Genomic DNA, 25,058 nt, shown 5'->3' on the forward strand with positions numbered 1-25,058 from the left:
AACCTCTCTGTACTGGTATCCTTATTTGCAAAGCAGGGACAATAACAATTGCACTACTTGCCTCACAGAGAGGTCATGCAGAAAGTGCTTAGTAAACCTTAAAGTGATACATGTGAATTGTTATTACTAACTCTAAATTACCCAAGACCTCATCTTACTCATCTTTGCATCCCCCACGTGGCCTTGCACATAGTCAGGGATTAGTGAATGTTTGTTGAACTAATTAAGGCATAAAAGAGGCAATGACCACGTGCCACCTCAAGCAGTTTGCTCCTTAGCGGCAAATGCCTCAGTTTGAGTATCAATCTATGGAAGTATTAAAGGATGGTTAATAGTTAGAAGGGGTTAAGGAAGAAACCCTGGCCTCTTTCTACACCCTGCTGGCCACATCATCAAATCTCCCCATACTCCTCCTGGCCCCATCTTTGGTGGAAGTCCTCCTGGTATTCCGCCAGTTTATAAAGTTTTTTTTTTTTTTCTTGGAATTCCTCCCCAGCATCTGGGTGAAACATCTAGCTCATTTCCTGGAGTGAGGCTGATAAGTCTTCCTTAGACTCCTGAGACAGTCAGAGACAGAATACATTTGCCATTTCCCAGCTCCTAGGCGGTCGGTTATTGAAGAGGCCCTGGGAGAGAGGTCTGTTGCTCTAGGCTCTGGTAGGGGTCAATGGTGATGTCTACAGAAGGAGACGCTTCTAAGGTGCCTACCCAACTTTTCCTGGGAACTGACTGAGACTTTCCACAGGCCTGACTTCCTTAACCCAAATATAACATCTCCATAGATTTAAGGCATACATTTCTCTTAGTTTCCTAGAAGCCCCTGCTTTATTCAGTCACTTTTTTCTATCCTCCTTCTTCTTTGTCTACACCACACCCTTCACCCTCACCCTCTACCAGGAGATCAACGTAAATATTTTTGCTTCCGTATCAACCATAGTTCTTGATTTGTTCTAGGAGAGCTTGTGGCTAATGCAGAAGTGTGGCTGAAAGTGATCCTTACTTTCCCCTCATCAATTAATCCAGAATCAGTCCTTACTTGTTGCTCACTGCATGCAAGGTGTAGTAGGAAATTTATGTTTTAGTTCAGGAGACTAAATACACACACACGTCCAAAGCAAACAACTCAAGAAAATTTAACAAAGCAGTGTATCAAATCCTGCAACATGATATGACCCAGATGATCTACATAAGAACCAATGGGTGTGGAATGAGATGATGATCAGTTGCCTAGAAGTCAGGGAAAGTGGGTGGAAAGTGAATTTTGAACAGTGTATTTGAGGTTGCTTTTATTCCGCCAGTGAAACAACCCTCATGCTTGGCTCTTATTACATATAGAGAATTGTAAAACCTCAGGACAAAAGCCCATGATGCCACAGCACCAGAAAGAACTTCCCCAGTCGGGGTCTTTGAAGGTGGTGTTCTTCCTTCATTTCTGAAGAGGACTAATGACATGGTGGATGGTGTCTTGACTGTCTCCTGAACTGGATTTAAGTGAGGCAGAGTTGCACAAAGTCCTCAACCTCACTCTCTCCTCCAGAGTCATTGAAGTCCAGTGGCAGGACAAAAGTCAAGATGACCAGCAATGGCCTGGGATGCAGTGGATGACCTTGGTGTCTTCAATGTCTGACCAAGCTCTAAGTGCTCCACAGCACCTGCATCAGCTGCCTTCATGGCTGCTGGAACAAATGATTCTCACCTGCCCATTTTACTAGGGGAAGTCTTCACATACATGGGGTAGACATCCCCCTAACTCACTGACAGGTTATAACCTATCCATTACTCTCAACCTGGTTTAACCCATCTGCCCAGACAGTTTTACTGGGGTGTGGCTGCTGTGCATGCTACAGGTTCTTGGAGCCACAGGTGAGAGTTGGGTGAAAGGTAGACACCTAAGGTAGATGATCAGTCCTGAAAAAGGCTCAGCAAGCCTTCACACCAGAGGTGCTAGTCCTCCCTGAACACCCTATACATCCTGACTTTGAGGATAAGACAGATGGGGTTTAGTAACCTGAAGCTCTGCCCCACCCACACTCTTCCCCTGGAAAACCAGATCTGACAGGCTGATCCCCAAAGGCTCTGTATATGGGGCTCGTTTTTAATGTGGTACTTTTGAGTTAGAAAGAGTTTTCAGTTCTGTGTAGGTTATGTATGTCCACATGGGTTGTCTAAACATATAGACAGATGGCTTGACGGAAGACATGGATGGATGTGATCTGAGGTCTACAGAGCCTGTGAGGAGAGGAGAGCCTGAGTGGAGAGGTGGACAAGCCCCCAGATGACTTCAAGTCTAGTGCCCTCATCTTCAGTCTCCAAGAGGGATATCAGATTAGAATTATATCTACTTGTTCCCTTAAATATTGCTGATCTAGGGGGACATAGAGTCAGAACAAAGCTGCTTCCCTGGCTGCTGTGTCTTAAAAGGGGGAAGTAGTGTCAAACTTTTATCAACCAATTCAGCTCCTTCCCCTGCCCCCAACACTGGTTACACAAAAGACTATTTTTGGATGGGAGCAAGATAAATTGTCTCTTCTCTAAAGCTCTTGAATGAACTCCATCCCTCGTGCTGTCACACAAGGACAACTGGACATTTTCTCCATGAATTAGGAGAGTCTCATGCAAAATGCTCCAGATTTGGCTAGAGACCTGGGTTACTTGGATTACTACTCAGTCTACCATTGATACTGTTGGAGAATGGGACAGATCCCTCCAGTCCCAATAGGCTCTGACTAGGAAAGGTTGTCTGCAATGGTGATAGAGGCAAAACAGCAATCAGAGGTTCCAAAGAGAGAGCAGAATAGTTAGACCAAGTTAGTCTTTTATTGAAATTTAATTAATATATCTCAGGAGAGAGGGAAGGAAACAATTATCAAGCACCTACTATATATCAGGTACTATGCTAAGTGCTTTACAAATATTATCTCGTTTGATCCTTATAACAATCGTTTGAGGTAGATGCATTATCCACATTTACTGTTGAGGAAACTGAAGCAAACAGAGGTTAAGTGACTTGCCCAGGGTCACACAGCTAGTAAGTATATGAGGAAAGATTTGAGCTTAGGTCTTTCTACCTCCATGCCTTTATTCTCTTTATTCACTGTTCCACCCAGCAGCCTCTAGGCTAATATGCTAAGAGAATTAGACCATGGAAATCAACCAATTTGTCAGATGTAGGTCAAAGAACCAGAGAAGATATGATAGAGACAAGGAGGGGGGAGGGGAAGAAGCAGGCTGTGAAGCAATAGCTTTAGAGCAAGATGCTTCTTCACCCAAGAGTGCTAGGATCCATTAGCCTTTCAAGCCTGACTTGCCCTATTAGGACTGAAAAACTTAAGCTGGTGTTGGCAGCTTGGCTACATTGAACAATGTTTCTTTTAACCTATTTCAAGGGACCACTGAGCCAGCAAGTTGGGAGTTTCGGCTGCAATATTAACAAAAGCAAAGGCTATGGAATTAAATAATCTCAGAGTTAGAAAGTACCCTAAAGGTCATTCAATACAGCCTCTACTTAAATTTTAAATAGTTTCACAGTATCACTGACAAAGGGACATGTAGTTTTTACCTGAAAGAGAGTGGAAGTCCATGGTCTTCCATGGTCTAAATATTTTCCCCCTCCACTCCTTTATCTTTTCATTTAAAAAACAAAACAACCAATGGTACACTCTGTGACAGGATGTTTATCTGTCTAGCATAATTTTCATTTTTATTTAAATTCTTTCTTTCTGTCCTGCCTCTTTTAGGCCTAGACTGGTTCCTTTGGGCCCCTGGGCCTGTTGGCCTGTGCGTATTTGCATAGTTGTAGCATATTGATTCAAGGCAAGTGGGAAACCAGTAGAAATACAATTGCTAAACTTAGGTACAAAGAATACTCCCTTTATGAAACATTTTCCATTTGGAGTGGGAGGTGGGAGGAAGAAGGGGGCTGAGATGCAGGTACGCCTCATATGAATTAGTAACTTGCTACTTTTGATTCCACTTTTCCCCCCATGTGATTAAATTTGTCTGGCACTATGCCAGGGCTGACATGCAGAAAATAAAAATATAATGAAAATTTGTGCAGTTCTAGAGAGTTTTGTGTTTGGGAAAGATTTGGGGCCAGAGGAAGTGACCTTGTTCTGATGGGAATTCAGATGGGTTTGAAGACCAAGCTATAGGCTGAAGACCTGGAATAAGATAATATTCTTAGAAAGTTTAAAAATCAGCAAGCCTTTAATCTAGGAGATTGTTTAGTTTAGGTGATCAAAAGGGAAATTCTTTTGGGCAGAGGATATTCTATAGTTACATGAATGAAGGGTTGTAAACAGCCTAAAAGATGATCTGGTTCAACTCATTTTTCAGATGAGGAAACTGAGGCAGAAAGAGTGATATATCAAAGGTGACATAGTTGGTAAGTAGTAGAGCTGAAATTCAAACTTCGGTTTACTGATGCCAAATCCTGTGATCTTTGTCTTCCTTGGGAGTATTCACACCATGAGGGATACAGTGTGACTTCCAGCAGGTTGATTTTTATACAGAGTTATTGGATATTTTACTTTCCAACAATTCCAGAGTTCCTGTCCCAGGCCTTGGAAAAGATAATAAAGTAAGGGGATGTCTACACATATATTTGATTTGGTTTAAAATTTTAAAAGAATTTTGCTTTTGCATTTGACAAAATATATCTTATTAGATCCATGTTCTAGGGAAATATGATCTAGCCATAAATGTCAAGTTCCTTAGAGCTCTCTAAGGAGAGATATTGATACATTGGAGAGTGTCCAGAAGAGGGCAACCAAGATGGTGAAGAAACTTGAGATCATTCTACAATCTACAATTCTATATTCTACAATCTGATAAACAAATTGGGAATGCTTAGCCTTTAGAAAAGAAAGCTCTATCTTCACATATCTGACATACATACATATATATGTTTCAAGAATGACTTTGACTGAATAAGTAATTTTGACTGTTAATAGATATCCAAATTAACTATAAGGGACATATGTAGAAAGACACTATTGGCATCCAGAGAAATAACTAATAAATAGAATTATGTATAGAATAATTTTACCTATACCTACCTATTTGTGCTTAATGGTAGTCATCTCTGGGGGGGGAGGGAGGGCAGGAAGGAAGGAAAAAAAGAAAAAAATAGAAATTTACATGATAATTTTCTTATATATTTAAAAGCAATAGCAAGTTGTACATAATAGATTTGCAGTTTCATGGGCAATTATCGTTTTTATTATACTATGTGTGGAAATGCTTGTTTTAAGTCCATAAATTAAAAATAAAAATAATTAATTTTTAAAAAAAGAAAAAAAGCTCTATCTTTAAGTATCTGAAAGATCATCTAGTGGAAAGGGGAATTAGACTTGCTCTGCTTGGTTGGGCCCAGACGGCAGAATTAGGAGTAATGGGTAAAAGAGGAAAAAGAGGGAAATTTGGGCTTGATGTAGCTGAAACTTCCTGACACTTAGAGCTGTTTAAAAATGGATTGGATTGCCCGGGATATGGTTGGTTCTCCTTCCACAGAGGCTGAGTGGCCACTCTGGAAATATGTATGTTGTTGCTCAGTCATTGCAGCCCATTTGGTGTTTCCTTGGCAAAGGTACCGGAGTGGTTTGCCATTTCCTTCTCCAGTTCATTTTACGGATGAGGAAACTGAGGCAAACAGGCCTAATGACTTGCTGACGAATCTTCCTGGGTCTAGACCTAGCACTCCATCTACTGCGCCAACCTGCTGGTGCTGGTGCTGTTTCTGTTGTTGTAATTGTTTGTCCTTCATTCTTGAAGACGACCGTGACATCAGGGAGGTGATGCCATGACTTACAAGTGTATCGGTTTTTAAGTGAGAGAGAGCTGTGCAAAGTCCCCAGCCTCACTCTCTCCTCCGGAGCTATCTGGGTCCAGTGGCCAAATATAGATCAGGACAACTGGAGACGGCCAGGATGCCACCTAGCTTCCCTGGAAGTATGTATGGCATCCCTTCTATAGGAAGAGATTCCACACGTCCAGACGTTAGTTTGATTAGCTGGCCTCTGTGGTCCCTTACAACTTTGAGGTTCTGTGCAAAAACAAATGAAACCAAGTCCACCCTTCCCTCCCCTTTTAAAGAAAAAAAATAGGAGGTTTTTCCTCCCTAAAGCCAGAACACTTGTGTATATAAACAAACGCTGAATGTTTCTCCCAGAATGGTGGCTTTTTCCTTTTTTGGCTTAGAGATGGGAAGGAGAGGATATAGAATGGTGGTGGTACTGGACAGCCCAACAACTATGTATGAATTACCCCTTCATTTTTCATTTATGAATGAATGAATGGATAAAAAGGCATTTGCTACTTGCCACACAAAGAGGCAGTACAGCGTAGTAGGAAGAGAGCTGGAATCAATGCCAGGAAGACCTTCTTTTCTGCTGAATATCCACTGGCTGTGTGACTCCGGGTAAGTCCCTCGAACAGTCTGTGTACTAGGCAGTTCTCTAAGACTAACTGGTATAAGGACCTTCCTGATTTGGGAACTTCCTATACAAATGCAATTCCAGGTCTAGTTCCTAGCCTTACGTTCTTGGCACTGAATTAAGCACTAGGGATATGTCCCATGCAGAAGATAAAGTCCTCGGAAGGACAGAAACCAGGATACGAAGAAGAATAAGACAGCTTTTGCCTTCTAGGAGTGGAAGTCTAATTGGGGAGATGACATGAACACAAAAAAGCAACGCCCAATGGAATGGGACAAGGGCCAAAAGATAAGCATTTATACCGGGAGGAATCAGGAATGTTTAGCAAGTAGAAGGAGGGATCTGGGGGGCACAAATATTTAAAAAGACTGTCATTTGTCTTATTCTGATTGGCCACAGAGAGTAGAAGTAGGAGCAATGAATGGAGTAGAAAGAAAACAGGCAGATATAGGAGGACGTGAGTCCTTCTGAATGAGTGGATCATCACAGAAAAAAGTCATGGTGCTGAGACTTGGAAGACAGACAAGATCTGGATAAACGGGTCGGAGAAGGGAAGGTATTTCAGGTGAAGGGAACAGTGTGGGAGAAAACATGTAGGGGTATTGAGTGTCCCATATTTATGGGTCAAAAAGCTCAAGTTTAAGGCACAGAGGTCCTGTCAATTTCAACAATTAGAATTTCAGTGGATTTTAAAAGATAAAAGATTTTTTTAAGGTCCCAGAGGGAGTCCCAAACCTGGCCTGTTGCCTCCCAATATTCTGCAGAACCTTTGCGGAGATTGAGGAGCTCCCAGGTGGTTGGGAATGGACTTCTGTCTATCACTAATGATAATATCTCCGTGAATTAAGAGGGTGGGGAGAAGAGGAAGAGAGATATTTCTAAAGTTTAAATTTCTAGAGTTATTTTTAACATAAATATAAATAGTTTCCTCCATTACCCACCCCCCTCCAGAAACAGCTGCAAGTCCTGGCTCCAAAGGCCCAGCACCTCCTCCACAGCTAACTTCTACCCACAGAGGAGATGAGGGAGTTTGTTCTATGCAGAGTGCAAGGGGAGTCTCCCTTCAAAGGCCAGGGTTCAGGAGACAGGAAGTATGGGGTTCTTAACTCTATATGTCCCATCTCAGGATTGCAAACGGGACTTGCTGGTGCTGAAATTTATGTGCCAGTTTACTTCCTCAGTCTGGGGGAAAAGGAAGCTGGGATGGAGGAAAGGGAAGGGAGACATCTGCTTCGAGACTGATGGGGACGTCTGCCTGCTGTTCAGCTGACTTCTGGGTCGTGTATTAAGTCCAGGCAGGGAACCTTTCTTGGTGGATTATTTCAATGAGATCCTGGCCATTTCAAAGGACAGGACTTTCATCCTTGGGAATGGGAGCCTGAGTAGAGGTGGGAGATGAGGCTGTCTGCATCTGGGGCAGCTTTGGTTTAGGGGAGGGATGCTGAGGTATGTGTGTCTTTCTGGGCGGACACTTTGAGCTCTTGATTTGTTTCCAGTGACCACAGGGATTGAGTCAACCCTGTAAGAGAGCCATGGCATACAACCAACTCCATGGGAGATGAGTACCTTTAACAAAGGTCCATGCCCTGTAATACCATCAAGCAAATGGGGGTATGGGAGTACTCAGATTGATTATAAATTCTTCTCATCAACTCCCCATCACATCAATGATTCAGATCTAAGAAATGATAATAGGAGCAATATATATGCTTCTATTATGATACTGGAACTTTCTAGTACAGGGGTGGGGAACCTGCAGCCTCAAGGCCACATGTGGCCCTCTAGGTCCTCAAGTGCAGCCCTTTGACTGAATCCAAACTTCACAGAACAAATCCCCTTAATAAAAGGATTTGTTCTGTAAAACTTGGACTCAGTCAGAAGGCCGCACCCAAGGACCTAGAAGGCCACAAGCTCCCCTCCCTGTAATCTAGGCTGTGATGATATTACCACTTTTTGTTTGAGGAGACAGAAGAGAAACTTCTGGTGAGGGAGGCAGGCTGGTGAGGGGCCTGACTTCTGACAATCTTCCTACTCTTCAAAATTGGGTTTGGGCTCCTATTTTCTAAGGGAACTTAGTACTCATGCTCTCTGCAATAACTTTCTGAATCAAAGTGCCCTTCCCAGGCCAATGTGCATTAGAATGTAAGACTCTGAGGACAGGAAATGTCTTGCTTTTCTTGGCATATGGTAAATGTTTAATAAATGCTTTTTCATTCATTCATTCATTCATTCATTCATTCATTCATTCATTCATATGGGGCAGCTATGTGGCTCAGTGGATTGAGCACTGGACCTGGAGTCTGGGGGACCTGAGTTCAAATCTAGCCTTAGACACTTACTAGTTATACAATCCTGAATAAGTCATTTGATCTTTCTTTGTCTCAGTTTCCTCATCTGCAAAATGGGGGTAATAATAGTACTTGCCTCAGCATCATTGTCAGAATCAAATGATATAATAATTCTAAAGGACTTAACACAGTGCCTGATCTGTTGCATTATACAAATGTCCCTGGCACACAGTAAGCTCTATATAAATGCTTGTCACTGTTACTATTATTATTATTATTTCATTGACATACTAGGTTTTGGACTAGGCCCTGGTTTATTTTGGATCCAGAAAATCTTGATCCTGCCTATGGTAGGAGATATTCAGAGCAACAAAGTACCCCCAAATTGAGGGATGATCCTGTTGATCATTAGAGGGAACTCATCACCCATCCTTGGTGGCAGCCAAAAGGACTGTTGGTTACCTACTCCCTGACCCTTGACAGTTGTATTCCCAGTGTGGGAAGAGAGGACTCATTTCAAAGGATCAGCACTGGAGGGCAGACTTTGACAGTATTGTGGGAGTTTTATAAATAAATCTCTCTGGAGGGAAACAGAGAAGGAGAATTGGACAGAGAGAGAGGGGTGTGTGTGTGTGTGTGTGTGTGTGTGTGTGTGTGTGTGTGTGCTGAGAAAGGCAGCCAGGGTAGGTGAAGGACCCTCCCCAGTACGCTGATTCTAAGTCTTGTAGCTTTTGGAGATTTTTCTTTTCTCTGGCTTTGCAATTTGGCTTATTAAGCAAAACCAACAAGGACTTTTTTGCCTTAGTGAATCTATTCCTCTCTCTGTTTTTTAAATTGCAGCTTGTAAAGTGTGGCAGGCTTCTTCATCATTAAAGATTTTACTGCTATTTAAAAGCTTTACTTGCTGCTTATTTAAATTTTAAATGGCTTGCTAGGTAAAGATAATGTTAATTTTAATAGCATCTGTGTTTGTGTTTTTGCATATAGGGGTTCTTAATCTGGTCTCCATGGACTCCAAAGGAGTCTGGTAATACATTTCAAGACACCCATGAATTTGGATGGGGAAAAAAAAATCACACCTTTATTTTCACTAACTTTTGGTTTCCTTTGTATTCCTATATATTTTATTTTATGTACTTAAAAACATTATTCTAAGAAAGGAATTGGTAGGCTTCACCAGACTATCAAGGGGGTCCATGACATACAAAAGGATTAAAATTCCTGCTATAGAGAGGGTAAGGAAGAGAAGGGAATCTTGTGGATAATTGGTTGAACTAAATTTAACCGACTGAGACATCACCCTTTTAGCTTGGTTATCAACCGATAACCTGGAGTCTCAGAGCATTTTATGAATTTATTTATTTGAATTATATGAATTTATTTTATGAATTTATTGCATTTGGTATTTTAAAGGCTCGTTTGTTTGTTTGTTCTTGTTTCTTAGCTTTGTAGAGACAGGAAGCCCCGTGAAACTAGGATCTTCCTCAGGAGCCAGTCGTCTTAGCTCTAAGCCCACAGTTCCTTTAGCAGCAGGGGATTTGGGTTTTTCTCCACCCGTTGAAGAGAGAGAGGAAGGGAGAGTAGAGACTTCAACAGAAAGTCATTCTCAGAGCCAGCCACAGTGACCTTTGATGGAAAACATTCGTATCATGCAATGAATCAAGTGGTATGGTATAGTGGAAAGCACACCGGGTTTTGAGTGCCTCCTCCTCTAAGACTACCTTCCGTACGAATTTATATATGTGTACTTTCCCCAATAAAATGTAAGCTCCTTGAGGGCAGGGACTATTTTCGCTTTTTCTTCATATTCTAAGTATGTGGCACATAGTAAGTAAGCACTTACTAAATGCTTGTTGAGTGAGTGAAAAGATAGATCTGGTTCCAAATCCTGGTTTTGCTACTTATAACCGTGTAGCATTGGTCAAATTGTATAAGCTTTATAAGCCTCAGTTTCCTCATCTGCAAAACTGTCCTATTTATTTCACAAAGTGTTGTGAGGAGATGCACACACACACACGTACTGTTATATTATATATGTAAATATATACAAATTATTTTATATATACATATATGTACATATACACATATTTGCATATATACAGTATTAAGCTTATTAAATCTTATGACCACATTAAGACCTTCAGGACACCCTTTGTGTTTATATATGAATGTAACAACCCTTAGAAAAAGGCTTGCCAGCCACAAAAACCCATTGGGATTTGTATTTTTTACCAGTTTGGGAAGAAAAGAAACCAAACTAACTCAAGATCAGCCCTAGAATAGAAAGAGGGTTAATGGGGGTGTTGGGTTTTTTTTTTCCATGCACGGGGACAGCAGTAGTTTGGGGACTCCTGTGGAGAACAAGGAGAGAAGGCAGAAGTGACAGGTAGATGATGGTGGGGGTTGTCCCAGGGCATGAGATGGGAGCAGCAACTGGTACCTGCCTCAGCTACATTTCCCTTTTGTGAGACCATGAGAAATGACCTCCATTTGAAGGGACAAGCTAGGAGGTGCATATGTTGTTGTTGTTCTGTCTTTTCAGTTGTTTCCGACTCTTTGTAACTTCGTTTGGGGTTTTCTTGGCAAAGATACTGGAGTAATTTGCCATTTCCGTCTCCAGCTCATTTTACAGATGAGGAAACTGTGACAAACAGGGTTCAGTGACTTGCCCAGGTTCACACAGCTAGTAAGTGTCTGAGGCCAGATTTGAACTCCTGAAGAGGAATCTTCCTGATTCCAAGCCCAGTACCCTATCTACTCTGCCAGCTTGCCATCTCTAGTGTTTCTTTGCCTGTGACTGTGTAGTATCTTGGATGCTCCCTCTCCCAGGTGTAACAGAGAGAAATAAGGCTGGTGAGAGCATCTGACCCTACCCTGCCCCTGCCTTAATTTCTATTTGTGCTTTCTTAAATTTATTCTGTTAAAGGATACATTTGCCCAGCACATAGTAGGTGCTAAATAAAATGCTTATTCCTTTCCTTTCTCCTCTGCTAGTCCCCAGCCCATTATTTGAGTTTTGTTTTCTAACCAGGGCCATAAGCACCAACCATTTCATACCTACCCTGATAAGTACAGAATCACTCTGGTATAAATCTACCTCCTAGATGTGACTCAAGGTTACATATATGTTATATATAAGTATCTATTTCATAAACATGTAACACAAACATATAGTGCTTTGTAAATCTCCAAGCACAACGTAGCCATAAATTGTCATCATCTTCCTACATCACAGGGCTGTTGTCCCTGAGGAAAAGACTAAATAAACCTTAACTAGCTATACAACTCGGTGTGTGTGTGTGTGTGTGTGTGTATGTATGTGTGTGTGTTTTCCTGGACTTGGGATTTCATCAGTTTATGGAGCTCCTAAGACAGACTAGCAGAGTATAAAGGAAGGGAATAAACATTTTATTTAGCATCTATTATGTGCTGGGCACAGCACTTTACAAATATTTTCTCATTTGAAGTTCAAAACAGTCCTGTGAGGTAGGCATGTTATCCCCATTTTATAGCTGGGGAAAACAGAGGTTAAATGTCTTGCCCAATGACACACAGCCAGTGTCTGAGGTTGGATTTGAACTCAAGTCCAAGTGCTCTATCTGCTACGTCACCTTGCTGCCTTTAATGTTTCCTTGGAACACTAAAAAGTAAAGTAATATGCCCTGGGTCACACAGCCAGTTGATGTCAGATATGGAACTTGAACCTGGGTCTTTCTGAGTCTGAGACCATCTCTCTCTCTCCACTGTGAAACTCTGCCATATTGTTACTTAGTAATGTGTGATCTGGTGAAAACTATTTTGAGTGTGTGCTTCTCCCTCCTTCTTCCCCTGAAGGCAGGGGCTGTTTTACCTTTATATTTGCACCCCTAGTCACTAGTACCTGCATGGCATGTAGTAGGTGTTTAATAAATGTTTGACATCTGACAACTGAAGTGAAAGTGACATAAGACCATCTGGCCCCTCTCTGTCCCAGAGACCAGCTGATTTCCTTACCTGGCTCTCTGTGGGTTGGAGAAAGGATTTCCATTTCAGGTGGGGATTGGACAATGTCTTCTAAGCTCCCTTCCAGTTCTGACATGCTATGATTCCATTTGACAAATTCCATTTTCGTATTTTTCTTTCTCCTTTCCTTCCCTCCCCTGTCACTCTCAAACTTTCTTTTATTTTCAGCAAAGGGATTCCCAAGATTAACCAAGACCTTCCCAGCTACTGCAGCCTAAATCTGATGCCCCACCGCTACCAGCCAAGCATTGTATGGGGCCATTCCTTGATGATGTCGTATTCCCTCCCTCTTACAGGCTTGGCTCATCTGCTTAGCTAAACAGTCACCAATGTCTGGCTCCATTCAGCAAACAATCTGACCCAAACAACAAAAGAGAGTGGGGAGGAGGAGGAGGTTTCCTGGTGTTCTCAATGCTCCAGTATCTGTCTTTTAAGAAAAGTTCTCTTAGCCAGGAATTGTCCCTTTTCCTTCTGAGAGCAGAGATGATGGAAAGTGCTATTACATTCATTTTTTTTAAGGTGTGGGTGGAGGGGAATGGGGGCGGGGGGGGGGGGGGAAGAGGGGACAATGACAGGGATTCAGGCTCCAAACATGACTCCTTTTCTTCTGGAGCTCAAATCATGGTCAATATTAGCTTAGAGGCAGCTGGTTGGTATGGTGGATAGAAGGCTGGGCTCGAAGTCAAGAAGGCCTGAGTTCGAATCCTGCCTCAGACACTTAGTAGCTGCGTGACTCTGGGCAAGTCATACAACTGCTGCCTGCCTTAGTTTCCCTAACTGTAAAACGGGGATAATAATAGCACCTACCTTGCAGAATTGTTGTGAGGATTAGATGAGGTCATATTTGTACAGCATTTAGCACAGTGCCTGGCACATAGTAGATAATAAATGCGTGTTTCCTTCATACCTTCCTTCTGGAGCTCAAGTCAGGGCTAGAAGGGCAATGTTGATTTAGAGGCAGCTAGTTGGGGCAGTGGATAGAATGCTGGGCCTGGAGTCAGAAAGGCTTGAGTTCAAATCTTCCCTCAGACAGTAGCTATGTGACTCTGGGCAAGTCACATAACCTCTATCTACCTCAGCTTCCTCGACCATTAAATGAGGATAAGGATAGCATCTCCCTTCCTAGGTTGTGAGGGTTAATAAAATAATACTCATAAAGTGCTTAGCAGGTGCTTAATAAATGCTTGTCTCCTTCTTTCCTTCCATTTGTGCCAGTCTATTTGCAAATGAGTTAGTAGAGTCCTAGGAAACAATGGCCCACATGGCACAATTCCTTACACAATATGAAACACTCTGAGTGGTATTGGAAATCACTATGTTTAATACGTATATATGTTTGTGCCTATACACACATATACATGCACACATATGCACTCACACTCTATATGTATACCACATGTACACATGTGTATGCACACACTTATGCATATGTACACACATGCATGTGTGCGTGTATGCGTGTGTTGTGTGCATACCTATGTGTATTATGGTGTACATATTAATATATGTATATTGTATAGGTGTGTAGGTGTATATTATATATATACAGTCTATGGTATATATGTGGGTATTTGCATATATGTTGTTGTTCAGGTGTTTCAGTCATGTCTGACTCTTCATGACCCCATTTGGATTTTTCTTGCCGAAGATATTGGAGTGGTTTGCCACTTCCTTCTCCAACTCATTTTAAAGATGAGGAAACTGAGGCAAACAGGGTTCAGTGACCTGCCCAGGATCACACTGCTAGTAAGTGCCTGAGGCCAGATTTGAACTCAGGAAGTTGAGTCTTCCTGACTCCATGCCTGATAGTCTATCCAGTAGCACCTTGCTGCCCACATACATATATGTGTGTATACACACACATATGAGGATGTACCTGTGTATATGTATTATATACGTGTGTATATATTTATGTATATATGTGTGCCTGTATATATGGATGCATGTTTGTGCATGTGTGTGTGTGTATATGTATGTGTAAGATCTTTCTCAACAGACTGAAGAATCCTTAAGGGACTATTTCATTTAGTCTCTGTATCTTCAGTGCCTTGTTGCTTGATAAATGCTTGCTGATTGATTGATTGAGTCAAGTCATCTTGCCCATTGCTATCCAGGTGACTCCTGCTAGTATCTGATTTGAGTTGCCCGACTCCAGGCCCAGCTCTTCCCTCTCCAACCTAGCTGCCTCCTAAAGGCCTGGGAGCTTGCAGAATGACTTAGACAAGCCTACCGGGCAAAAGAAGACTCAGAAAGGGTCCCAAGGAGGAAAAAGCCACCCTGGCAGGACAAACTGGACCATGAGATAGTGTTCCTAAGCTACCACCCTCCACGATGATCAGCTGTCCTCTGAGGGCAAATAGAGAGGATGCCAATAGCCAATGCTAGGGAAAGGGAGAAAGGAAGGAGTGACATTTAGGACCTATCAGAGACCTGTCGAAATTTCAGACACGTAAGACATAGAAATTTAAGATGCTTCCAGAAAGGTCACATGAATGTTTATTACATAGAAAAGAGGGAAAGGAAGAAAAGGTTTCCAAAAGCCGTGTCTTCCAGGCCTTAAAAATCTTGAATTGCACAAAGAAATGTCATGCTTTATATGTATATACATATATAATGTTCATATATATATGTATACATATATGGGTGTATTTATTTATATATACATGGAGATATATGCAAGATATTTGGGGTCTTTTCTGCAAAGTTATTTCCTATTAAGTTACTGAAATTGCTGTTTGAATCAGAAATCTAAAGCATATTGACTCCTTCAGAAAATGGGAAGCTGCCAAGAGTAGAGGGTCTGATCATGATTGGTCTAGAAGGAACTGTGAAGAGGCCTGGGCAGCAGCTGGTCCAGAAGATGAGCTTTCCTGAGGGCTTTCCTTCTGGTTCCTGGTGGTACCACCAAATAGACTGCACTTGGGCACTAGGGTGAAGTGTGGCACACAGGCTTGTGGATGCACGAGGTGATCAAGGATTATAGCATCCTAAGTTTGGAGATGGAAGAAGACCAGAGAGTCATTCCATGCAACCTCTTCATCCAACAGATGAGGAGCAGAGGCCCAGAGAGGTTAATTGACTTGTCTAAAGTCACACAGCTAGCAAGGGACAGAGGCAGATGCCAGACTCAGGTCCTAACTCCAAATACAGTTCTTAACCCCTTTACCATGTGGAGGTAAAAGCAAAATGAACTTTAATCTAGGAGTCTGGCTCCTATAGTTAGCAAGACCTGGAACTGAGGAGATGGAAACTTCTCCAAGGTACCCTGAGCCAAGCCACGGTGTCTTCGTATTTCCTTTGAACTCAGGGTCAGGGCGATCCATTGACATCCACTGGTTGGCTCTGGTTCAAACTCCAGCCAATAGTTCTGGGAAAGCTGTGGGGGAAGGGGAAAGGGGGAGAAGGATGTGTATGTTGGGGAATTCCCATTGGGGCCAGGCAGTAGAGACAAGGAAGTCCCAATGGGTCAAAGAACAGGTCTCATCTGAGGACAACATAAATACACAGCAATTGGTCCAATAGAAAAAAGTGGGAGTGGGGAAAAGAAAATCACAAAATGAAATCAACCACAGTACTGAAACATTATAAGTCACAACAAAAATACTTATCCATTTAAATACAGTATGATGCATACAACATCTTTTGTGTCGCTTTTTTTCTTCTCTCCCCACCCACAAACCTCTGTGAATTAAAAAATAACAACAACAACAACAATATTTTGGCACTGGGTACAACATTGTAAGCCCATAGTAAGCACTTAATAAATTCTTGTTGACTAAGCGTAGAATTTCTGCATATGAAAAGAGTCTGAGATTGATGGTAATTGCCATCCACCTAGGGCAGGGGTTGTTAATCTGGAGTCTGTGAATTTGTGTTTAGAAAAATATTTGATAACTGTATTTCAATATAATTGACTTCCTTTTTAATTCTGTGTATCTTGTTTTGTTATTTAAAAACATTATCCTGAGAACGAGTCCATAGTCTTCACCAGACGGCCAAAGGGGTTCATTTTACAAAAAAGATTGAGAACCCCGGTCCTCTGGCTTTCTTAGAAGGAAGACTGCCCTGAATACAATGTCGGGGACTCACAGAGGTGTGGCAAGTTGTAGCCAGCTGGGAGGCAATGGAACAGAACCCACTTCTCTCTGCTCCTAGGCCGCTGCAGAGCTAGTGAGGATGGAGATTCTTGCCGCTTGTACCATTTAGCTTGATGGACAGCAGGAAGAGAGACGGTTTCAGGAGAGAGATGATTGCCTTTGCAGCAGAAGAAAAAAGAGTCCATCTACTTCTCAGTCATCCACTGTTGAGAGTACCATCCTCAAAAGCAGACCTCTTGGGCCAATGCCTATCCACCCACTGAGGAGTCCTAGAGAAGGTAGAGCCTGGGCAAGGGAGGCAGTGGGAACCTGAAAAGGGTCAAGTATACTGAGAACACAAGGAAACTGAAGGAAGGATCCACAGACTCTAGCTAGAAGAGAAAGGAAGTACAGCATGGGACCACAACATCTGGAAGGGTACTGGAGATGCAACCATCTTGAATAGAGACCTTGCATGCTGCAGATGATGGGAGAGGGGCCTCTTCTTAGGGCAGGCTGGAGGCCATGGCACTGACTTTCAATTCCGAAGCCTTAAGCACCTATTCTCCTTTGTTCATCACAAAACAAACAATTCACAAGGCCAGAGGTAGCCCCTGCTTCCCTGTTCCTCTCCCTGTAACATAGTGGGGCAATTTTTATACTTGTTTGGGCAGCTCGGTGGCACAAGTGGATACAACGCTGGGCCTGAAGTCAAGAAGACTCATCTTCCTGAGTTCAAATTTGGCCTCAGACACTTGCTAGCTGTGGGACCCTGGGCAAGTCACTTTCCTCATCTGTAAAACAAACTAGAGAAGGAAATGGCAAACCCCTCCAGTATCTTTGCCAAGAAAACCCCAAATGGGGTTCATGAAGAGTCAGACATGACTGAACAACAAAAAACACCTGTTTGTGTGGGAAAGAGGAGGTCACAAGGAAGTAGGTAAAGGGTATGTAAAGAAGGAGCAGTACGGGCAACTGGCTTTTCAGCAACCCTAGACAGGTGGGGAAGAGAGATCTATCTATCTTTTCTACCCCAGGAGAAGGAAAGACTATATACACCCTAATTCAGGGGAAAACCCATAGTTTGAGCAGTCCATGCAAGAAAGAAGAGTGGAGCTCAGCTCTCTCTCTGTCCCATCCTATGTCATCAACACGTCACCACATCCCCAACACTAGGGGACTGGGACCATTCAGCTTTAAAATCTGGCCTGAGTTGGAGATGAGCCACTCTGGGAGGTTTCTATTAGAAGTTTATTTGCTGGAAGGCACCTCAGAGGCAACCTAGTCCAACCTTTTCATTTTGGAGATGAGAAAACTGAGGCCCAGAGAGACATATATTGCCTAAGGTAAAACCTGGTATTAAAGAAAAGAAGTAGGATGTGAACCCAGGTCCTCAGACTCCAGGGCCAGTGAGTGCCCTTTCCACTGTTTTGTTTGGCTTCAGTTATTGGGGTTAGTGCTTTGGCTAGGCCGAGCTGGGCTAGCCTGGCCTGGGCTCCTAGGCCACCAAAGGCATAAATAGGTAAATGGATGTCTCCACCTAGGAACAATGACTTAATGCCACCAATTCAAGTAGTCTTAGGTAGAAAATGGGGGAGAAGGAAGGGCTGGGCAGACTAACATTTCTGTTCTCCTTTAGAAATCAACCTAATCCCAGATGACCATTCCCTCAGTATTACCTACAACGTCCTTCAAGAGAAACTTGGGTCCAGGGCGAAAGAGTTGGAATGAGGCTAAGAAAATGGCTTTGGTCCCTGTCTCTGACAGCGGTGGAGAAGTGGTTGCTCTTCCAGTCCCTTTCAGCTTGGGTGAATAGTACCAGGTGGGGCTTTCAGGGAAGCAAATATCATTGTCCCCATTTTAGAGATGGCACATTAAAGGAAGTGACTTACACAGTAGAAGCAGAGCCAGGATTGGAAGTCAGATCTCCCAATTCCACTCCAACAAACATATTCATTATCTGTTGAATGCCAAACAATCCACATTTATGGCATTATTCTGCCTCCTCTCAGGTGGCATCCATTAGGAATTTCCCCTTTAAGCAAGTGGAATTTTCTCTGGTTGTGAGTTTCTTCCACTTTGGGTTGGATCAATAAATTTGTCCATGGTGTTTGCCCCGTGTTGTTCTTTTAAGTTGTCCTCCAATAAGCTCTGAGACTCTTAAAGGGAAGACACAAGCTGAATAACTTGATATTCCAAGGACTTGGTTCTAAGAAAAATCTTAAAACAGCCTGCGGGCAGTGAGGCCGAAATGCCAGAATTTGGTACTAATGGTGGCTCAGAAATTGTCATGGCATACATAAGATGTAGCTAAGTGGGTAGGGTTGAGCAGAGAAGAAACTTCTATTCAGGTCAGAATGCCTGTTTGGGTTGGTAATAGCCCTGACTTCTTTTCTTAATCAAGTCAGTCTATTCTAGAGCATGTGCTGAGTACCTACGGACCCCAGGGCAGGGTAACAAGAAGGGCCCTTTGCAGATTTTCAGCCTGAGCAGGAGGTTCACAGGGTCCTAGATGGAGTCTTCATCTTGTGTCTGATTCATCCATTTGGAAAGTCCCTTGTGCACTCAGGTTTCTCCTAGGACAAGTACTTTCTAATCCCAGGGACCAACTAGGAGGGGAAGGAGAAATGATACTGTTTTATTTCAGTTGTACGAAGCTGGAGCCCAGTGGATTGTGTCTTACTGGACACTATAAATAAGAGTTGTCAAGATGGGACTAATCCCTTGGGGATGGGAGGGGTGAGGAGGGAGGGGAGTAGATACATGATCAGTTTCTAGGCTATGCCTCTCTGATCTTTGGGTTCTACCCGGAGGAGTCCATCAGGCACCTCAAAAACAGCCAGTAACTGAGAACAGAGTCTATCTACCTAAACAGGAGTCAAGGGACCTCTTTCTGAGTCCACCCCAAACTCCCACTACCCTCAGGGTTTCAAGCCCGGCTGTTTAAATGGTACCTTAGTTAAGACAGAAGCACTTTAAACAAACATTGAGAGCAGGAATAACAATAATAACGGTAAACAAAGCCTCACACCAACTCAGGAATTGGAATTTAAATTATACATCCTGCAGCACGTGATACAAAGAGGCTTTCTGTGCTCACATCAATAATACAACAAAGAGAGCCAATGTTAGTAAAACATGGTGGTGTGCACTGCAGCCCCTCATTTACCACCGTGACAATTCCATCTTCCCAAATGCCAATCCCCCCCAGAAGAAAAGAAGGGGACTGCAAAACATGGAGAGCATTATGTCTTGAGAGCAGAGAATCAGAGTGAAGCCTCCAAAACTCACCCTGACTAGACAGGAAGTCCCAGAGACAAAGAGATAACTATTGAAGGAAAAGGACTCAATGAAAAGAGAGATGTATCTATGTATATACCTATAGATAGTTTTAAATATATCTAGATCTAGTTATGTAGCTCATTATTTATATATCCATATGTAATATATAGTTATCTATATAGAGACCTACATATGCAGATAAATAGATACCCACACATAGATATCTATATATAGACACGGGCATATATTGAAGGTTGAGCCATCTCCCAGAGAAGTCAGCTTTATTCTAGCAATTTTTTCCCTCCTGGGAAAAATCTCAGGAGTTTGAAGAACTTCTTGCTGGGTCCTCTGCATCCAATGCTTCCTTTCATCATTGCTCTGCACCCTGTTATCAAACACAGTAACAAATATTTTCATCTCCAGGAATATCGAGGCTCTAGCAAGGCTGGAAGCTTTTGCGTCTTCCATCCTTTGTTCCCTCCTGGCAGAAATGTTAATTGTGTAGATATTGGGGTGGGGTGGAGGGGGATAAATCTGTCTCCTTTCAGGATGCATTCTCCCTGCTGATCCTTTTCTTCCAAATTGTTATTCTCAAACTTCATGGGGTTTTTCACCTGCAGAGTGCATTAAACATTATCAATGAACTCATCCTCTCTGTGACTCTGTCATGTTGAGTTTGGGAAGCAGAGGGTAAGAAGGCAGATGACTGGCTGCCATCCATCTCCAATTTCAGGCCCATATTTTCCACATCCAGATAAAGGACAAAAATTCATCTTTAAGGACGTGTTTAACAGAAGAAAGGAAAAAGTTATTTTCTATCTTTTGTACTGAAGAACTGAGTGTTGGCACAGGATTCCTGAGTGATGGTTGCAGGGGGTTAGTCCTTGATGTGGAAGAGAAATGAGTTGAATCTCACTCTGGTTCTTATTGGGAGAGATTTCATTCCATTATTCCTCCTTATGATTGCATAAGAATCACTCCACAACATCTTCTCCCACTCTTCATCTTTGAAGTCCTGCAGAAATCTGAGCTCTCATTATTTTCTTCTCTCTTATCCTCTCTCCTCCCATTTCTTCTCTGCACTTCTGCTGTGTGTGTTGGTTAGGGGCATCAGCAGGAAAGGAGCTATTTTAACTATATCTTTCTTGACCCCTTTAGATGTGGCTGACATTTAGCTTTCTGAAGACGTGGGCTGCCTCTGGCAGCCTAGCTAGGACTTGGGTGTGGGATTCGGTATTTGCCTACATTGTCTACATGAAATACAGAAACAGTCACAATTATCACTCACTGTTGAGTTAGACTGAAAAATCACGAATCATCATGTGGAGGGACAACCTTCCCGAGAAGTGAGAGAAGCTTCCTTATAGGTTCATAGACCTAGAGTCGTAACACTAACGACCCTGAGGTATTAGTCTGGCGAGGGAGTCATTTGCTTTGTGTTGGCAAATTCTTCGAAATCCAAGACCAAACCTGTGTAACTTACCTATTCAGCATTTAGCACTGTGTCACTCACATATGGGTATTTAATAAAAGCATTCCAAAGACAGTCGTGATGACATAGAAGAAAGTCAGGCTGTCTGTTCCATGCTGCTGCTAGTTCCATATGTGACCCTAAGTGAGTTCATTCTCCGTCCATAAAACGAACATGCCAGCCTCATGCTGTCTCATAACACAAGATAAAGATTCTACACCAAACAGAACATAAGGAATTGCGCAGACCAGGACTCTATTCCCTGATATATTCTTTTTCCAATGTACTGTAGGGCACCCTTAAGACCTGAAAAATTATTGTATCTTGCTCTCAAAGCCTACCTTGCTGAGCGTGATATTTACTTATGTGATATCTCATATGCAAAGTTCTCCAAGCCTTGGAGATGCCCCATCAGACATGTCTCATAGTCTACTCAGTTCTGACTTGATGATGGGACCAATCGAAAATGTCTGTTCAGATTCCCAGACAACTGAATGTTCTTTGCTGTGGCCACCAATCAGAACCTGGCACAATTACAGCTGGGTACTGTTACTCACCAGGTGTACATTCTCTTAGAAGTAGCCTGATTTTGAATAGGCAAATGTACCTGATAACGGCCTGGTCCGCTAGCAGTCTGCCTGGCTGGCTCAGATTCCATTTGACATAAATATCCGCAATTGTTTGTCTAGTGGAGATCATGACTTGGGATGATGGCCTGGCTGTAGTGAATAACTCTTGGTACCATCCCCCTAATAATGCTATACTGGCAGATTTAAGTAGTGGCCATTCTCATAGTATCTGCATCAGCGCTGGGCTACCTTGTTCATCAATTACATGGAAATTTTTCTGTTCCAGGGTTAACTCCTCCGGCCTCAAAAAGCAGCCCTTCTGGGGAAAAGAGACCTGTCTTCAAGAGCTGCCAAATGGGTAATTGCACTAAGGCTCACTGAGTGCCTGTGCTAATCCATCCCACTCAGGCTCCTGATGATACCTGTCACTCAAGGAAACCTTATTTGTTTGCAGGATTGCTTAGGCTCTCAGTTTTCCCAAATAGGCTGCAAGATTTGCTATCTCCTCTCCACCCCCTCAGCCCTTACCCCAGTCCAAGGCCAAGAAAGCAGAGTTTTCCCAGCCTCCTCTCTTGCTTGTGGGGGCAGCCAGCCCCCATCTGAGGTCGCTCTCTCCACCCGGACTGTCAGTCAGCCTCCTTGAATGCAGTCTGAGGTGGAAGGGGAGTGGGCTGGAAGGTGGGCGTGGGTGGCACCAACCCATTATTTTCCTCGGCTGAAGCTGTTTTATCTTCTTACGGGGGAGGCCTTTCTCTTTGATTCAGCTTCCTAGAGAGCAGCCAGCCCACTCTAAGCTTCAGCGTGGAGAATCCTCTTCATAGAATTAATGGCTGTTGACCGACCTCTTGGATGAAGCCGAATTTTTTGGCACAAAGAAATTCAGGGAAGTGGTTGAATCCAAACAAGACTGAAGATTGGAGTCAGGAGGTTAGAGAGATTGACTTGGTGAGAAGGAAGCCACCAGGGATTACCAAAAGCCACACTCCAGCTCAGCTCAACCCAGCCCAACCAATCAACCAACACCAGGCCAACTCCCTGCTGGAATGAAAGAGGAAAGGGGCCTTCAGCAAAGTAAGGGAACAGAAAGTGAGGGAAGCAGCCAGTAGACAAAAAGAGAGACCTCGGGGTCTGTCTTTGAAAATGAAAAATGAAAAAAAATTTAAATGCAGTGACAAGTCAAAGCATGAAGGCCCAAGTGGTAGTGATGGTGGCACTGCATTGTTCTATCTAAAGGGGCCAAGGAAACACCTGGCCTGGCAAAGGCCAAATTCTACCTTCCATAGTGAGAATGAAATTGGCCTAGTGGACAGGGTAGATGGACTGGAATGCCCCCGCTTCAGTGTGCCCTTCTCCCTTCATACTACCCCAAGGTCTGAGTTTTGGTTAAAGGCCAAATGGAATGATATTCAACACTGGTATCCTTAATTTCTCACTTACTGCCATTAAGGCTGAAGGTGTAGAGCTTTTTAAACCTAAAGTTCTGAGGAAGCAACTCTTGGTTCTCCAATCATTCTCTCCTGCAAGGTGAGTGAGCCTCTGTGTGAAGTACAGGGTAGAAAGGGCCATCGGGAATGGGTCATGGGCTCCTGGCCTAATTGGATTAGGATTGTGCCAGTGATAACACTAGAGGGAGCCTAAAACTCACTGCCATGGAAAGGGAAGGTAGGTACTGTATTCTTCCTGGGAAAGCTGAAATCACAATCCTGTATGCTTCTTATGCCAATATTACTTATGCAGTGCAGCTGGGAGGCCTGAGAGTACGATGAAGGGCAGAGGGAACTGTGAACTGTTCAGTTGTTTTTCAGTCGTGTCTGACTGTGAGAAGAGTCAAAACTCCAAAAACAATACCTAGCTGGCTATTCTTCAACATTAAACTGTGTTCTGAGGCTCACCTTCGGCTGGCTGTTGACAAAGGTGAGGGTGGCCCTACTAATGGGACTTTGGAGTAAGAGACAGACCTTTCCCAGCTCTAGTGCTCCCAGTGAATAAAAGCCCAAGGCCCACCATCAAAGGACTTTGAGTCTATGTACACGTTGAGGTTCTTTGGGAGGCCAGGATAAAGATTCCCTAGTCTGCTTAACTCAGGCTTACAATGTATGTGTCTATTTCTTGACCTGTCCCTGCAGCTCTGGTGCCCCATTGCCATCAACAGGGAAGGGAAACACCCTTTCCCCCCAGCCCCGATGTTAGTTACTGGCCCAAAAATTCCACAGAGCCTAGGTCTTTTACCAAAGCCCAGGGCACCTCCTGGGGCATTCTTTCAGAGCCCCCTTCTTCACCTTTCAGAGTCCCTCACCCTTTCCTACAATGCCTTTTATCTTCAGCTCTCTCAAGAGTCAGCAAGAGAGGCTGCCCCCCAGTGCCTGCTGAGAAAAACATAGTGTTTTTCAAAATAAATAAATTTTTTTTTAAAAAAATCCCTCCCCAAACCCTCACCAAAAGAAAAAAATAAACCCCACACCAAACCCATGAAAAGCCAGAAGAGAAAACACCAAGGTCTTTGGCCCAAAGATGCTTAACACAGTCTCTTCTGGACTCCCTGCTGGTGGCTCTGAGGCTCACAGCTGCTGTGGGATGCCCTGTTCCTTGTAGCCTGTGTGGAAGAAGAAGAGAAAATGTGGTTAGAATTACTGTTCCCTGTTTAGTTCATACTGACGTGGAGTGTGGGGTCCTGTCCTCACCCCTGTGGCAGAATGAGGCCACTGCTTTGTGTTTTACAAAATAATCCTTATGGTCCCAACCCTGACCTAGGCAGCCTGGTTCAGTAGAAAGAGGTGGGCTGGATTTGGAATCAACTGATCTGATTTTGAGTCCCTGCCCTTTGGCTTATAAATTGATGTGACCTTGGACAAAAATACCTTAAGCTGTAAAATGAGGGGGATGGGCTTAGATGAGCTCTAAGGCCCCTTCCATCACAAAATCTACAATCCCCCTGC

The 25,058-nt window shown here is 43.2% G+C and overlaps 1 protein-coding gene across 1 annotated transcript in view; it reads right to left on the reverse strand.

The window, feature by feature from the left end:
- Positions 1 to 24,459: 24,459 nt before the first annotated feature.
- Positions 24,460 to 25,058, reverse strand: part of LOC114049526 (protein stum homolog) — a 99,984-nt gene continuing 99,385 nt past the window's right edge. Inside the window, exon 3 of the mRNA XM_027870764.1 lies at positions 24,460 to 24,715. Coding sequence (XP_027726565.1) covers positions 24,681 to 24,715 — 35 coding nt within the window. The 3' untranslated portion in view covers positions 24,460 to 24,680. The remainder of the gene's footprint in view (positions 24,716 to 25,058) is intronic.

Source organism: Vombatus ursinus, unplaced genomic scaffold (assembly GCF_900497805.2).
Source record: "Vombatus ursinus unplaced genomic scaffold, bare-nosed wombat genome assembly UNPS02014798.1, whole genome shotgun sequence".
In the NCBI taxonomy this organism is placed as follows: Eukaryota; Metazoa; Chordata; class Mammalia; order Diprotodontia; family Vombatidae; genus Vombatus; species Vombatus ursinus.